This window comes from Salvelinus namaycush, chromosome 16 (assembly GCF_016432855.1).
Source record: "Salvelinus namaycush isolate Seneca chromosome 16, SaNama_1.0, whole genome shotgun sequence".
In the NCBI taxonomy this organism is placed as follows: Eukaryota; Metazoa; Chordata; class Actinopteri; order Salmoniformes; family Salmonidae; genus Salvelinus; species Salvelinus namaycush.
Genome location: NC_052322.1, coordinates 18,315,571 through 18,334,039, shown reverse-complemented (window position 1 = coordinate 18,334,039; position 18,469 = coordinate 18,315,571). Strand labels below are relative to the sequence as shown.

The window sequence follows — 18,469 nt, the reverse complement described above, 5'->3', positions numbered from 1 at the left end:
ATGCATTATGTGGGTTGAATGCTGTAACAACACAGAACAAAACAATGAATAAAAGTCCCATGATGGTAGTGACGGCCCATTACTGCTCATCACTTATTAACCATCAGTTATTCACATTACTTTACTTTAATCAAATATTTCAGTTGTTGTGTATATTACATTTGTTTTATTTGACGACTTTATTTCATTCCTAGTCGTCATCTAATGTTTATTGAGCTGCTGCCTATGCTGTCTTGACAAAATTACTATTTTAGTAGTTCTTCAAAGTAAATAAGGCATACTTTTATGACTGCTAAATACCAACTGTCAATCACGTAGATAATGTATTTTCAGGTAGTAATTAGTGATGCACTGATATGACCTTTTTGGCCGATACCGATATCCGATATTTTCCTTGCCAAAAAAAAGCCGATACCGATACCAATAACTAGAGGTGGGACCAAGTCATTGTTTTACAAGTCACAAGTAAGTCTCAAGTCTTAGCACTCAAGTCCCAAGTCAAGTCCCAAGTCAAGACAGGCAAGTCCGAGTCAAGACAGGCAAGTCCGAGTCAAGTCTCAAGTCAAGACCGACAAGTATCAAGTCAAGTCTCAAGTCCTAAACTTTGAGTTTCGAGTCCTAAACAAGTCATAATGTGCTCTTCACCAAATGTAATACCATTTCATATTTTTAACAAGAGTAATAGTTAGTATATTACATTTCCTCAAATCATGAATGCTTTTAAAAATATATTTATTACTTTCCAAATAAACTTCATATTTCCATGGAAATACATGGGTAGCCATAAGAAAGACCCCCCCCCCCCCCCCCATAGTGATCGACTATCGAGGATCGCTATGGGGCGCAATCGGGCGATGTAGGCTTGTACACAATCGCCCAACCTTAACACACACACACACACAAGTAATACAACATGTCAAATAACACAACATCTGTTTCAGTAGCTATAGTTAGCTAGCTAACTATATAGCTAGGTGTCATCATCTAAAATAACCCTCATTTATAAGACTGTTCTTATTTGATGAATGGTGGTCGGACCCATCTATGTGAAGCTAGCCACAATAAGGATTAGCCACAATAGTGGACTTTGCAGTTAGCCTTACAAATAAAAGTATTGCTATTTGTATTCATTTGCATTACTGTCAATGACATACTTTTAGTTTGAAGACAAACCGCAAATTCCACTATTGTGCCTAATCCGTATTGTGGCTAGCTTCACAACACATAAACTGGTGCGGTCGAGCCTCACTAGCCAGATGAAGCTAGCTGGCTGCTTATAACGTTAGCTTTGGGCAACAGGGTTAAGTTGCTGACTAGCTATTTATTTTCATGAACTGAGGTTCAATTTCAATAGACGAACAACAAGTGGCAACCTAGCTAATACTTACTCACAAGGATTCCTAAATCATTGCTAAGAATAATGAAAATGACTGCAGGTTCTAGTGGTCATTGTTTTCAAGCTGGTTGCATTGGTGCTAGCTAGGTACCAAGCTAAAGCTAGCTAATCCAGAAGTTGCGGTCGAACAAATTATGCTTTATTAACAACGCGGTATTGTAAACACATTGTTCGTGGCCGGTGTTTGCTTGTTTGCAGACTTTTCTGTCCAGCTTTGACAGTGCTATTGTATCTTTTTTGACACGCAAAGACCCAAACGGCGTTCCATAGTATGTATGTCATGAAGCTAATACCAGTGACGCAATTTCTGTGTAACTCCGGTAGTGTAACATCTGAAAATAGCGTACTTAGTAGTGGGTACCGGTGCTCGACCAGTCGGCGAAAGCCAACATCACCCACGACAGGGAACGGTTGATTGTCAAGGGCAATGAATTCCATTATCTTGGCTTTAATGGATTTCGCATTTGAGTTGTCTCGCTGAAATTTCGTTACACTTTCAAATGACTGCTCGACTTGTTGACTGCTCGATCCACACAGCAAACATTGTGGGCTAGTTTAGGAATGCTGTGTTGCACGTATAGCGCAATATTTTACGTGGTGTCATTACATCATGTACCTACGTTATATAGGTATGCACATCAGCTTTGACATCGGTTTTGCACATCGTGGCGTTAAACGAGACATCGGCCGATACCGATGTTAACATTTTTAGCTAATATCGTCCGATTCCGATATGTTCACCGATATATCGTTCATCCCTAGTAGTAATACCTCGGGAAGCACTAGCTGCTCTCTATATCCCCTCACGATCGCGCACTCTTCACTCTTCCGTAGTAGCAAATCGTAATAAAAACACAGACAAGTAGATGCGCAATGGATTATGGTCATTGAAGTTAATTACCACGTTTTATGTGCTAAACTATGTCAAATATTGGCTTGTAGGAAACTATAACTCCCTACTACATCGCACAGTTCAGGCTGGATCTGATTTATCTCTAGAAAAATTGTGCACTGTGCGCATTGAGCTCATAGAAAAAAAACAGAACAAAATGGAATTCTGATTATTTAACCGACATCGGTCAATTTATTGTTTAAAAAACGAAAAATAACCTACATTTCGGTTAATCGCTCAGCACTACTCCATCCTTGTGTGTCGCCCAGGCGGGAGGCCCGGAGGACCCCTAGTCCCTGCTCCAGCCTCAGACTCCCAGCCCCAGCCCTCTCCCACTGCAGCCACAGCCCCTGCTCTGCTTTCTCACACTGCAGCAGGCTGATAAGCCGTTGCCAGGCAGGCCATGGGGACCAGTGCACATCACTACATAGCAGGACAGGGCTATAGGTTTACAGGATGTTATGCTTGGTAGGTAAGGTGACACGGAATAGCAGTGCTGGAGCCTCATCCTGGCATTCCACTGCATTCTCCTCCCTCAGAGCAGAGCGAGAGAGCAGAGAGAGGGCGGTAGAGGGAGAGCGAGAGAGAGAGAGAGAGAGAGAGAGAGAGAGAGAGAGAGAGAGAGAGAGAGAGAGAGAGAGAGAGAGAGAGAGAGAGAAACGGGGAGAGGAGGAGAAAGATACTTTAGTGCAGCTGAACTAGGAACCAGGGCTCATCTGCACCGCTGCCTGTAATTGGATTGGCTTCCTTCCCAAACCCCCCCCCCCCCCGACACACACACACATAAACACACACACACACACACACACACACACACACACACACACACCTCCCTTCCCCACTTCCACACTCCCCAAGCCCCCCACCCTCTCTCTCTTTCTCTCTCTTACTCTCCTTCTCTCTCTCACTCTCCTTCCCTCTCTCCCTATAGAATAGCTCTGGCTGTTTATGTAGCTATTTCCTGGGCTGTGGTGGAGCATGGCGACGGGAAGCCTGCTAGGATAGTGATGGTGGATTGTGCTACTGGTGTGGTGGCAGGCATGTGTTAGTAGGGGGGACAGGGGTTAAAAGGTGGTGGTAAGTCATTAACATGTAGTATGTGTGTGTGCAGCTATCAAGTTACACATACATGTCAGTACATACACACAACAAGTAGGTCAGATGGGGAGAGGCGTTTTTCTGTCATGTGTTGCTTTATGTGTTGTTTAAAACCAGGTTTGCTGTTTACTTGCGCTATATAAGATGGGAGTTCCATGCACTCATGGCTCTGTATAATACTGTACGTTTCCTTGTATTTGTTCTGGACCTGGGGACTGCAAAAAGACCCCTGGTGGCATGTCTGGTGGGATAAGTGTGTGTGTCAGTGCTGTGTGTAAGTTGACTATGCAAACAATTTGGAATATCCAACACATTAATGTTTCTTATAAAAACAAGAAGTAATGCTGTCAGTCTTTCCTCAACTCTTAGAGAGACTGGCATGCATTGTATTAATATTAGCCCCCTGATTACAACAAAGAGCAAGACGTGCCACTACGTTCTGGGCCAGCTGCAGCTTAACTAGGTCTTCCTTTGTACCGCTTGACCGTATGACTGGACAATAATCAAAATAAGATCAAACTAGAGCCTGCAGGACTTGCTTTGTGGGGTGTGGTGTCAAAAAAGCAGAGCATCTCTTTATTATGGACAGACCGCTCCCTATCTTTACAACCATTGAATCTATATGTTTTGACCATGACAATTTACAATCTAAGGTAACGCAAAGTAATTTAGTTTCCTTAACTTGTTCAACAGCCACAGCATTCATTAGCAGATTCAGCTACAATGCTCTTAGTTTTATAGATGTTCAGGAACAGTTTATTACTGGACACCCATACCAAAACTGATTTCAACTCTGTTGAGGGTTTCAGTGACTTATTAGCTGTGGTTGCTGATGTGTATATGGTTGAATCATCAGCATACATGGACACAAATGCTTTGTTTAATGCCAGTGGCAGGTAATTGGTAAAAATTGAAAAGAGTAGAGGGCCTAGAGAGCTGCCCTGCGGTACATGTTTGACAGTATAGAAGCTTCCTTTAAAGAAAACCCTCTGAGTTATATTAGATATCTCTGAATCCACAATATAGCAGAGGTTGAAAAGCCATAACACGTACGTTTTCTCAAACACAGGTTATGGTCAATAATATCAAAGGCTGCACTTAAATCTAACAGTACATCTCCCACAATGTTCTTATTATCAAGTTCTTTCAAACAATTGGTAATTTGTGTCAGTGCAGTACATGTTGAGTGCCCTTCCATATAAGCATGTTGAAAGTCTGTTGTTAATTTGTTTACAGAGAAATAGCATTGTATTTGGTCAAACACAATTTTTTCCCAGGAGTTTGCTAAGAGCTGGCAGCAAGCTGATAGGTTTGCTGTTATAACCAGCAAAGGCCGATTTACCACTCTTGGGTAGCAATGACTTTGGCTTCCCTCCAGGCCTGAGGACAAAGACTTTCCTCCTAGGCTAAGATTGAAGATATGACAGATAGGAGTGGCTATTGAGTCAGCTACCATCCTCAGTAGCTTTCTATCTAAGTTGTCAATGCCAGGAGATTTGTCATTATTGATCAATAACAATCATTTTTCTACCTCTCCCACACTAACTTTACACAATTCAAACTTGCAATGCTTTTCTTTAATTATTTGTTTTTATATGCATGAGTACAATGGTTCACTGTTCGTTGTTGGCATTTCCTACCTAAGTTTGCCCACTTTGCCAATGAAGTAATCATTAAAATAATTGGCAACATCAAATGGTTTTGTGATGAATAAGCCATCTGATTCGATGAAAGACGGAGTTGAATTTGTCTTTCTGCCCATAATTTCATTTAAAGTACTCCAACGTTTTTTCCCCCATCATTCTTTATATCATTGATCTTGGCTTCATAATGGAGTTTCTTCTTCTTTTTGTTGATTTTAGTCACATAATTTCTCAGTTTGTAGTAAGTAAACCAGTCAGATGTGCAGCCAACACCTATCAGTTTTTCAATTCCTCATAAATCCATGGAGCCTTAACAGTTCTAACAATCACTTTCTTAACAGGTGCATGTTTATCAGTAATTGGAAGAAGCAATTTCATAAATTCATCAAGTGCATGTGAGCGTCTGGATGCTCCTTATTAATCACATCAGACCAACAAATATTTTTAACATCATACAGTGCATTCGGAAAGTATTCAGACACCTTGACTGTTTCCACAGCCTTCTTCTAAAATTGATTAAATCGTTTTTTTGCCTCATGAATCTACACACAATACCTCATAAAAAAACAGGTTTTTAGCCCAAATTTTATTTATTTTTGCCATTTCTTTTCATAAATACACTGAAATATCACATTTACATAAGTATTCAGACCCTTTACTCAGTACTTTGTTGAAGCACCTTTGGCAGCGATTACAGCCTCGAGTCTTCTTGGGTATGATGCTACAAGCTTGACACACCTGTATTTGATAAGTTTCTTCCATTCTCCTCTGTAGATCCTCTCAATCTCTGTCAGATTGGATGGGAGCGTCGCTGCACAGCTATTTTCAGGTCTCTCCAGAGATGTTCGATTGAGTTCAAGTCCGGGCTCTTGCTGGGCCACTCAAGGACATTCAAAGACTTGTCCCGAAGCCACTTCTGCATTGTCTTGGTTGTGTGCTTAGGGTTGTTGTCCTGTTGGAAGGTGAACCTTCACCCCACTCTGAGGTCCTGAGCGCTCTGGAGCAGGTTTCCATCAAGGATCTCTCTGTACTTTGCTCCGTTCATCTTTCCCCTGACTAGTCTCCCAGCTCCTGCTGTTCAAAAACATCCACACAACATGATGCTGCCACCACCGTGCTTCACCGTAGGGATGGTGCCAGGTTTCCTCCAGATGAGACGCTTGGCATTCAGGCCAAAGAGTTCAATCTTGGTTTCTTCAGACCAGAGAAACTTGTTTCTCATGGTCTGAGAGTCCTTTAGGTGCCTTTTGCCTTTTGGCAAACTCCAAGGTTAAATAAATAAATAAAATAAAAAGTGGGCTGTCATGTGCCTTTTACTGAGGAGTGGCTTCCGTCTGGCCACTCTACCATAAAGGCCTGATTGGTGGAGTGCTGCACAGATTGTTGTCTTTCGGAAGGTTCTCCCATCTCCACAGAGGAACTCTGGAGTTCTGTCAAAGTGGCCATCGGGTTCTTGGTCACCTCCCTGCCCAAGGCCCTTCTCCCCCATTTGCTCAGTTTGGCCGGGCGGCCAACTCTAGGAAGAGTCTTGGTGGTTCAAAACTTCTTCCATTTAAGAATGATGGAGGCCACTGTGTTCTTGGGGACCTTAAATGCTGCAGAATTTTTTTTCTAACCTTCCCCAGATCTGTGCCTTGACACAATCCTGTCTCAGAGCTCTACGGAGACTTCCTTCGATCTCATGGCTTGGCTTTTGATCTGACATGCACTGTCAACTGTGGGACCATATAAAGACAAGTGTGTGCCTTTCCGAATAATTTCTAATCAATTTAATTTACCACATGTGGACTCCAATCGAGTTGTAGAAACATTTCAAGGATGATCAATGGAAAAAAGATAAACCTGAGCTCAATTTCGAGTCTCATAGCAAAGGGTCTGAATAATTACGTAAATAAGTTCATTAATTTTTTTTTATTTTTTTAAATAAATTTGTAAACATTTCTAAAAACCTGCTTTCGCTTTGTCATTATGGGGTATTGTGTGTATTGTGACGAGGAAAAAATTACTTTAATCTATTTTACAATAAGGCTGTAATGTAACAAAAAGTGGAACAAATTTTAGTTAAACATTTAGTTAAAGTGTAATCAATACATGTGGATGATTAAATCAAACTTTATTTGTCACATGCGCCGAATACAACAAGTGTAGACCTTACAATGAAATGCTTACTTACAAGCCCTTAACCAACAGTACAGTTCAAGAAGAGCTAAGAAAATATTTATCAAATAAACTAAAGTAAAAAATAATAAAAAGAACACAATAAAATAACAATAACGAGGCTATATACAGGGGGTACCAGTATCGAGTCAGTGTGCTGGGGTACAGGTTAATTGCGGTAATTTGTACATGTAGGTAGGGGTGAAGCGATTATGCATAGATAATAAACAGCGAGTAGCAGCAGTGTACAATTTTGTTCCTGTGGTTTTTGCACACACCCTGGTAGGATAAAAAATAAACTGAACCAGATTACAGGCCCTGGTTACAGTGAGAAGCTTCCTCCTGAGTGGACAGCTTGATGAAAACCAGTCAATATTCAGTTCCCCAAGAAAGTAGACCAAATCAAATCAAATCAAATGTATTTATAAAGCCCTGCTAACATCAGCTGATATCTCAAAGTGCTGTACAGAAACCCAGCCTAAAACCCCAAACAGCAAGCAATGCAGGTGCAGACCTCTCTATGTACATCACACACACTATCAAGCATTTCACACATATTATTTAGATACTGACGGTTAGCACTCAAAACACCTCAGAGTTACAAGGACCAGGGCTTTAAAACCCCCCCCTGAATTAACTACTATGGGCGTCCTGTTAAAATGTTAAAAGATTATCCAATGGTCTGTTAGAAATTCCCAAACACATTTGATTTAGTGATAGCTGTCACGTATTTCTAGGAGTGGTGGGTGTAGAGTCAGGCGCAGAGAGCAAACTTCCAAAGAAATGCGTTTATTGCGCGTGGTCTAGCCAAACAAACAGGCAATGACCATAGAACACGTATGTCTCCAAAACAGGGAAAGAACATACAACACAATACGCAGGCGAAAAAACCAACAGCACCACTGACAGTAGGGATAAGCCCGCACAACAGCAGGCGAGCACTAGAAGTTTAAATAGACAAACTAATGAACCAAAATGAGCAACAGGTGAAAACAATCAGACAAAACAAACAGAAAGGAAAAAGGGATCGGTGGCAGCTAGTAGACCGGTGACGACGACCGCCGAGCGCCGCCCGAACAGGGAGAGGAGCCACCTTCGGTGGAAGTCGTGACAAAAGCAGCCCAATTCAGCTATTATTACATTATCTAGTGATTGACCCAGAGACCTACATCAAGCTTCAGGGCTCTCTGGGTCAGAATCTGAGAAAGATTGTCATTTTTCGAGTACAGATGATTCTGGGTTTATATTACCTAGGATTGTATCATCTAAATGTGATTTGCTATGTGAATGAGGAAGTAAATTGTCTGCTTTAGAGCACATATTCCCCACATGGGGAATGGTCTTGGTGGGAAAAGAGAGGGGAGAGAGAGTGGATTAGGGGGAGGGGGGTCTCCCTTTGATATAGCCAGGCAGGGATGGAAGCAGAGGAACATGTAGAAGGGATGTTGAAAGAGATAACTAAGATAACCCTGTTGAATTGAGAGGTTAAAGAGCCCCCAGCAGCTCTGTGGGTCAATCCCAGAACAGAGGAGAGAGGGATGGAGGGGGGAACTGTGAATACTGGCAATGAAGGTTGGTTCCACATCTCTGCTCCTTAGTACTGAGTCAGGGGTTAAGGAGTATTGAGCCTGACACCAAAAGGATGCATTCCCAGGTGGAATATCATCGGCCTAGTACTGCTTCTCACATTACAGAGGTCTTCGGTTGGATTCTTCTGGGTACAATAATGAACCAGTTGCATTGGGAAATAGCATCAAGATGTGCAGCTGAGCCGTAATGGTTGCCCTTGAAGGCCCATGCCAATGAACTCCGTAATGGTTGCCCTTGAAGGCCCATGCCAATGAACTCCGTAATGGTTGCCCTTGAAGGCCCATGCCAATGAACTCCGTAATGGTTGCCCTTGAAGGCCCATGCCAATGAACTCCGTAATGGTTGCCCTTGAAGGCCCATGCCAATGCCGTAATGGTAAGTCCTACAGTTCTTCACCATGTTGTAGCTGGCAGGACACACAGCATGGTCGTGGTGTAATAATTCCTCTTTCAAAGCATCTCAACTACAGCAGTATGTGAGGGATGGAGAGTCCAAAACAGTATGGGCACTAGGCCGCTAGAGATGGAGAACAGAGCTGTCCAACCACTCCAACTATGTGTAGAGTGCTACATGTGTGTAATGCCTGCGTTTGGCCAAATTGATTCTTTTCATCACGCGCTGCTCTGTTGGATAATCAACATTTGGTTCGGATGGGTTCCTGGCACCAAATGAGAACAGGGACACTGTCCCCGCATGAAAGGCTGGTTCAGGTGTGTGTGTCCCCCCCAACCCTCTTATGGGTGGTGAGTGTGGTAGGGGCATTAATTGGACAAATTGAGCCATTGTCCCATTGAACTGGTTAACTGACACAGTATGCCTGGCCCACGGGCGCCCAGCCCACTCACCTGGTCACTGCCACATCATCTCTGTGACAGGGGAAATGGGGGTGAGGGGATGGGGGGCTACAGTGGCGGGGCGCAGCTGAACGTGGCACATAAAGGGCCGGAGAGTTGAAAGGGATGCGGAGGACGACACACAGAGGCAGCTGCTCTCCAGTGCTATTGGACAGGCCTCCCTCACTTCGCCCCAGAGCAACTTGCAGGCAATGCCTGTATTGTCACGCTGAACCATCCCAGATGTGAACTGTGTGTGTGTGCATGTGTGTGTGTGTGTGCTTGCGTGTGCTTAGATTTCCTAACAAGGAGCAACAGGGAGAGGGATCTTCGTGGTCCTGGGTCTGGTCTGTGTGTTTCATATCAGTCTCAGCCCAGGGTGTCAGTCAGCCAGCCGGCCCACTGAGCCCAGGACCTGGTGGTTAGAGGTAAGGTGACCTGCTGGCCTGCTGTTTGTCCACCATCAGCTGGACAGATCTGTTGTTTCTCTCCTCCTCTCTCCTCTCTGACCTCACCCTCTGTTCCCTCTGTTTGCTGTGACTCCCCTCTACTGTCGCCTTAATGAGGTATACACCGAGGTAGACAGATCTCATGTGAGGTAGGAGGGGATGGCGGGAGGGAAAGGGGAAGGGAGGGAGAGGGGGGAGGGGGCGAAAGAGAGAGACAGATAGAGAGAGTGGATAAGAGAGGATGAAAGAGAGAGCGAGAGAGAGACAGAGAGAGAGCAGATAAGAAATGATGACCGCGAGAGAGAAGGAGAAGGAGAAAGAGAAAGAGAGAGTGCCAGGAGCTGCTGCAGTCAAACTATGGTACATAGTGTCCCTAGCAACAGCTGAGGCCCATGGCAACGGACTGAATAGAGCCATCCTTTCCCCTCAGGGGAACCATGCCTAGCTCTTAGCCCAGCAGGAGAGGTCCTACTACAACCTGTTCACACACACACACACATGCACACACGCTCGCGCACGCACACACACACACACACACACACACAAACACTGTGCACTTAGGCACACATATTGCACATTTTACAAATACATTCTACATTTTACTGACTTGAAATAGACAATTTCAGGTGAAAACGCTGGCATTCCCATAATTTCAAATAGGTATATTCCCAGTCATCATAATAATTTGTCTCTTCCTTCTGAATGTCTTTTATAATGACAGTTGCAGCACTTTGTTTTCATATTTAATGGTGGGGTTCAATTAATGAATGAATGAATTAATCCCTGTCGAACAAATAATTGCCTCCTTTTGTGAAATCATTGGCTTTGTTTGGTTTGTGTGTTTTTTTTTATGAAAGTGTGACTGTCAAACTAGAAATGTAAACGTCTGTCTGGGTGAAATGACAGAGAACAGAAGCAGGGTGAGCAGTTCTACTGTAAATGACAGCTGTCAATACCCCCCCCCCCCCCCCCCCAAACACCATATTTACGACTGGCTGGGTGAGATTGCAGGCATTCCTAATCATGTTACACTTAGCAATCCAGCCACAATTCCCCCACTGGCAATAACAGGGAGAATTGCCTGTAGAAATTGGCAGTTGCAAGGAAAGAAAGCGCACCTTCCTCCATTGCCTGGGCAAGTGAATCATCTTGGCACAATTTCTCATGGAAAGATGGTCTTTAAATTACCACATTTCAGAAGGTTTAGCGTAGCTTCCCAAAAACTGAAGAATGACTGTAGAACCCAGAGATGACGGCAACATCCTAAATGGATAGCAGACGAATAGCACTGATTACCTGATACTTCTCAGTCTCTCGTTGCCCGTTTGCCTCACCTCTCACAAATACCAGCAAAAAGTTTTCCAGTTCTTTCAAGTGGTGGGGGAGATGAGCTCAGCGGGCAGCTTTCTAGAAGAGTGGTGTTCAGACAGCTCGGACGCCGTGGCTCTATGCCCATATGAAAACAACTATTTCATTACTCACATCCAAATAGCTCTCTTTCTCTTTCCCGCGTTCCCTCAATCTGTTTCTCTCTCTCTCTGTTTATTCTAATTCCTTTCTCTTTTCTCCGCAAATGACTTGAAGGAAAAATGTAAAGCTATGATCATCTAACAAAAAGAGAGAAATACTCCTCCACAAATTACTATTACTATGATTACAAATGGATTGTGCTCAGTCCTTAAGACTGTAGAGCTATAGGCTAGTTATGCTATCAGGCATCTGTGCCAGTATGGTAAACTAAACCCCTAAAGACTGAATCACATATGTTGTAAACATGTTGTGCTTCACTGTTATATACCTATATATAAACCCAACTACATTTCTACATCTCTCAGAATAGAAGCGCTTATTTTCATATTCATTATTGGCAGAGTTGTATTTTGTGTGTTTTGAAACAAATGACCCTGTTGACTGCGTACTGTAATTGGACTTAATTTCTGAAGGTAAATTAATTAAGCCTTACTCAGGGAAAAGAACATAACGTACAAATTCTTCAGCATATTTTCCTGTTGACTGAGACAGAAATTCAGTTGATGCCAGCATTATTTAACTTGCCTACAGAAAATATAAAATACTGAGAAAATAAATCAAGTTAGAGGAAGCAAGAGGGAGAGAGAAGGAGAAAATTCTGAATTTTAAAATAACTTTTATGGGCACAATTCACATAGCGAGCGAGAGACAGGGGGGGAGGAGAGCTGAAAGAGCCTTGAGGTTTTAATACTGGTCATGACTCTCACTAAGCTCCCACAGTACTGGTCTTGTGGAGGTCTGGAAGTAATTGTGCCTTGAAGGGGAACAACGGCAAATTTCCAAAATTTGTCTAAGTGCCTAAACCTCTATGACTTAGTGTTGGACTGTCTGTCAAAGTGTGCACCTCTCTCACTCAGGGAGAGAGAGTGAGGTAGAGCTAGAGTGAGAGCTATGCCACAAGGTTATGCACCCCTCCCCCTCACTGCAGCGCTAGATAGCACTTTGTGGAATACAGCAGATCTACGAAAATAAATAAACATTCTGTCACAGCGAATGTACTAAATTTGGGAAACCCAATCCGTTGTGAGATACGACATTTACATTTTATGTGATACATTTGGGTCACGGGTTCACAATTTGACCTTCTGAGATCTGCAGGAAACAGCTTACTGCATGTGCAACAACACACGCGCGAGGGAACTCCTCATAACATAACACTTTCACCGGCAGTTAAAATACAGCAGACTTCACCACATCACCCAACACAACGCGCCTTTTACTATGGGCCTATTGTCACAAAACATTTCTTTCTTTTAATGCCTTTCTCTGTAGCCTAAACCATGCAGAAAATGCCATAGTCCCGTGTACGACACAACTCACGTAACTTTAGCGTTTGAGAAATTGAATCACTGAGGCAAACATTTCACCCACCTTTTAGATGAAAAAATATCTGCATACCTTTCTGTCATGTCAACCATCCATCCAAATCAAATAGTTCCATATGTCTGATGGAGAAACCACATCAAACACAAACACCGATCGATGTCTTCCTGTTTTAAAGCTTAACAAAGATGAAGCATGCTCAAATCTCTTACTACATTTCCCCGTTGCCTTACATTTTTTAGTGTAAGCAGTTCAGTTTTGCATTTTTTCTGATTTGATTATCAATAGAAAAGAAAGGAAAAAAACATTGATTTGATGTTTCATTAAAAACTACGGAAATGATGCGGGAAACGTTATGCAATCCAGCAGCAGCGGTAGTGTTGGGAGGCTGGCCCTCCCCTGCCATCAATATTCCTGTTTAGTCCGCAGCCAACGGAGCCACAGCAGGGAGAACATTTAAAAATGCATAGAAATTCTTATCAGTTTGTTGTGTTGTATTGATCGGTTTCTGCAGCAGCACGGGCATCGGGACTAAGCCTCTTCTCTCTAGCCTCTGGCGTTAGCTAGGTGTTAGCTAGGTAGGTACAGAGGAGTACCAATGGCTTCCTCTAGCTGCCCAATCCTAGTATGTCAAGGCATCTAGTACCACCTCTTTCTGGACCCTAAGAGTCACCAAGGCGTCAGCTAATCGGGATCCAAATAAAGAACAAAAAATAATTGTCCTACTCTATACTCTAAGTTTGACCTCGGGAAGAGAGGAAGGGACAGAAAGAGAGGAGAGAGAAAGTATCTTTAGGACACAGAAACTCGACAAATAGATTAGTGGTCGTCAGTCAAAGTGGACGGCTGGCCCCGTGACAGTTCTATATTGATTTACTGCACAGAGTACTTGAATTGGCCAGATAACTGTGATTACCCACTTCATTACCGTGGGCTTGGAGAGTGGACCAAAATGACATAAAAGGATAGGGGGATAGGAAGAGGAGACAGGGAAACCTAGAACTACATGTTACAGGTCAGTGGCTCTGTTCTGCTCTGAGCAGCCTACCATGGATATTATGGCTGTCCCAAATGGCACTGTCTTCCCTTTATAGTGCACTACTTTTGACCTGAGCCCTGTGAATACAGGGAATATGGTGCCATTTGGGACATATTCCTCAGATGTGGCAGGACTTGAATACTATTACGGACTACGAAGGGAAACCCAGGCGTGAGCTGCCCAGTGACGCAAGCCTACCAGACGAGCTATGTGAGAATGCTGTTCATTGACTACAGCTCAGTGTTCAACACCATAGTGCCCACGAAGCTCATCACTAAGATAAGGACCCTGGGACTAAACACCTCCTTCTGCAACTGGATCCTGGACTTCCTGACGGGCCGCCCCAAGGTGGTAAGGGTAGGCAACAACACGTCTGCCACGCTGATCCGCAACACTGGGTCCCCTCAGGGGTGTGTACTTAGTCTCCTCCTGTACTCCCTGTTCAACCACGACTGCATGGCCAAACACGACTCCAACCCCATCATTAAGTTTACAGATGACACAACAGTGGTAGGCCTGATCACAGACAACGATGAGACAGCCTATAGGGAGGAGGTCAGAGACCTGGCAGTGTGGTGCCAGGACAATAACCTCTCCCTCAATGTGAGCAAGACAAAGGAGCTGATCGTGGACTACAGGAAAAGGCGGGCCGAACATGCCCCAATTAACATCAACGGGGCTGTAGTGGAGCGGGTCGAGAGTTTCAAGTTCCTTGGTGTCCACATCACCACCAATATACAGTTGAAGTCGGAAGTTTACATAGACCTTAGCCAAATACATTTAAACTCAGTTTTTCACAATTCCTGCCATTTAATCAGAGTAAAAATTCCCTGTTTTAGGTCAGTTAGGATTATTTATTTTAAGAATGTGAAATGTCAGAATAATAGTAGAGAATGATTTATTTCAGCTTCTATATCTTTCATACCAGTGGGTCAGAAGTTTAAATACACTCAATTAGTATTTGATAGCATTGCCTTTAAATTGTTTAACTTGGGTCAAACGTTTCGGGTAGCCTTCCACAAGCTTCCCACAATAAGTTGGGGCAATTTTGGCCCATTCCTCCTGACAGAGCTAGTGTAACTGAGTCAGGTTTGTAGTCCTCCTTGCTTGCACACACTTTTTCAGTTCTGCCCACAAATGTTCTATAGGATTGAGGTCACGGCTTTGTGATGGCCACTCCAATACCTTGACTTTGTTGTCCTTAAGCCATTTTGCCACAACTTTGGAAGTACGCTTGAGGTCATTGTCCATTTGGAAGACCCATTTGCGACCAAGCTTTAACTTCCTGACTGATGTCTTGAGATGTTGCTTCGATATATCCACATAATTTTCCATCCTCATGATGCCATCTATTTTGTGAAGTGCACCAGTCCCTCCTTCAGCAAAGCACCCCCACAACATGATGCTACCACCCCCGTGCTTCACGATTGGGATGGTGTTCTTCGGCTTGCAAGCCTCCCCCTTTTTCCTCCAAACATAATGATGGTCATTATGGCCAAACAGTTCTAATTTTGTTTCATCAGACCAGAGGACATTTCTCTAAAAAGTATGATCTTTGTTCCCATGTGCAGTTGCAAACCGTAGTCTGGCTTTTTTATGGCGGTTTTGGAGCAGTGGCTTCTTCCTTGCTGAGTGGCCTTTCAGGTTATGTTGATATAGGACTCGTTTTACTGTGGATATAGACACTTTTGTACCGGTTTCCTCCAGCATCTTCACAATGTCCTTTGCTGTTGTTCTGGGATTGATTTGCACTTTTCGCACCAAAGTACATTCATCTCTAGGAGACAGAACGCGTCTCCTTCCTGAGCGGTATGACGGCTGCGTGGTCCCATGGTGTTTATACTTGCGCACTATTGTTTGTACAGATGAACGTGGTACCTTCAGGTGTTTGGAAATTGCTCCCAAGAATGAACCAGACTTGTGGAGGTCTACAATTTTTTTTCTGAGGTCTTGGCTGATTTATTTTGATTTTCCCATGATGTCAAGCAAAGAGGTAGGCCTTGAAGGTAGGCCTTGAAATACATCCACAGGTACACCTCCAATTGACTAAAATTATGTCAATTAGCCTATCAGAAGCTTCTAAAGCCATGACATCATTTTCTGGAATTTTCCAAGCTGTTTAAAGGCACAGTCAACTTAATGTATGTAAACTTCTGACCCACTGGAATTGTGATACAGTGAATTATAAGTGAAATAATCTGTGTCATGCACAAAGTAGATGCCCTAACCGACTTGCCAAAACTATAGTTTGTCAACAAGAAATTTGTGGAGTGGTTGAAAAACAAGTTTTAATGACTCCAACCTAAGTGTATGTAAACTTCCGACTTCAACTGTATCATCGTCCAAACACACCAAGACAGTCATGAAGACGGTACGACAAAATCTTTTCCCCTCAAGGGACTGAAAAGATTTGGCATGGGTCCCCAGATCCTCAAAAAGTTATACAGCTGCACCATCGAGAGCATCCCGACCGGGTGCATCACCGCCTGGTATGGCAACTGCTCGGCATCTGACCGTAAGGCGCTACAGAGGGTAGTGCGTACGGCCAGTACATCACTGAGGCCAAGCTTCCTGCCATCCAGGACCTATATAATAAGCATTGTCAGAGGAAAGCCCATAAAATTGTCAGGGACTCAAGTCACCCAAGTCGTAGACTGTTTTTTCTGCTACGGCACGGCAAGTGGTACCGGAGCGCAGTCAGTATCTAAATAATATGTGTGAAATGCTTGATAGTGTATGTGATGTACATAGAGAGGTCTGCACCTGCATTGCTTGCTGTTTGGGGTTTTAGGCTGGGTTTCTGTACAGCACTTTGAGATATCAGCTGATGTTAGCAGGGCTTTATAAATACATTTGATTTGATTTGATTTGGTCTACTTTCTTGGGGAACTGAATATTGACTGGTTTTCATCAAGCTGTCCACTCAGGAGGAAGCTTCTCACTGTAACCAGGGCCTGTAATCTGGTTCAGTTTATTTTTTATCCTACCAGGGTGTGTGCAAAAACCACAGGAACAAAATTGTCAGAGACTCCAGTCACCCAAGTCATAGACTGTTTTCTCTGCTACCGCACGGCAAGCGGTACTGGAGCGCCAAGTCTAGGACCAAAAGGCTCCTTAACAGCTTCTACCCCCAAGCCATAAGACTGCTGAACAATTAATCAAATGGCCACCGGACTATTTACATTGCCCACCCCCCCCCATTTGTTTTTACACTGCTGCTACTCGCTGTTTATTTTCTATGCATAGTCATTTCACCCCTACCTACATGTACAAATTACCTCAACTTACCTGTACCCCAGCACACTGACTCGTACCAGTACCCCCTGTATATAGCCTCGTTATTGTTATTTTATTGTGTTACTTTTTATAATTTTTTACTTTATTTGGTAAATATTTTCTTAACTCTTCCCTGTTGGTTAAGGGCTTGTAAGTAAGCATTTCACGGTAAGGTCTACACTTGTATTCGGAGCATGTGACAAATAAAGTTTGATTTGATGTGATATTCCATATTCTCTATTTATTTAAAGTTTCAATGCTGTTTTCAGATGCATATACAGCAATAGATCACTTTATTTTCTTAGTGTACAATCATACATGTGAGGTTAGAAGACATTAGTTTGTCATGTATTTGATTTCTTGTGAACTTTATGCCTGGAGACAGCTGGAGGAAGGCAGAACATGTTTCTCATTTTAAGTGGAAAATGTTATTTCTCAAGCATTGCCTTTTCAGTTTTTCTTCAAGCGACGCGGCATCCACTGGATCTTCAGGAAACTTCCGTTTTAGTTTGATGAAAAGGAACACTGTCATCTCTCTGAAGGAAGGCAAACACTCAGACAGAACAGAGAGAGGGACTGATGTTTCAGTAAAGGACAGCTTTTTAGCTCTCAGTCTCTCTCTCTCTCTCTCTCTCTCTCTCTCTCTCTCTCTCTCTCTCTCTCTCTCTCTCTCCCTCTCTCATCTGACAAACAACTGTAGTTATCAGGCCTCTGAGAATACAGCTTGCCTCTGACACGATTCTGTTAATAGCCTTTTTTATGAGATCAATAAATGTTTACGGCTACCTTTTTATATGTATTATAAAAACATTTGTTCGATGTAGTTTGTGGCAAAATGTATTAATATTCAACCCCAGTATATCCATGACATAACAATGTATCTCTGATTATTTGGAGGAAGTGTAGTCATTTGTATCAAACACATTTGTTACACTACGCTGTTGTGGGTCATTCAGATAGTAGGAGTTATGTATAGATTTATAATGAGTTTCTGACCCCGGAATAGAGCCACTCACCACCATCTCTCATCTCATCTTCCATTTCCTCCTCCTCATCTCTCTCTCAAAACCGTACCCAACACCGTACCCAACACCACCCATCACTCTAATGAATAGTGATGCCGTGTTAACAGTGGGGGATTATATTTCAGACCTCTGCTAATAACACTCCCCTTTAAAGTCATTACTAGCTCATCAGCAACTCTGGTCCCAGCCGTCCTACCCCCAGCCTCAGCATCTCTCTG

General features: G+C 43.2%; 1 protein-coding gene across 4 annotated transcripts in view; it reads left to right on the top strand.

The window, feature by feature from the left end:
- Window positions 1-18,469, top strand: part of LOC120060669 (plexin-A2-like) — a 265,104-nt gene that overhangs the window by 19,031 nt on the left and 227,604 nt on the right. Inside the window, exon 3 of one of the 4 annotated variants that reach the window (XM_039010065.1) lies at window positions 617-626. The exons of the other annotated variants lie outside the window; for them this stretch is intronic. Coding sequence (XP_038865993.1) covers window positions 617-626 — 10 coding nt within the window. The remainder of the gene's footprint in view (window positions 1-616; window positions 627-18,469) is intronic. 4 annotated transcript variants of the gene reach the window in all.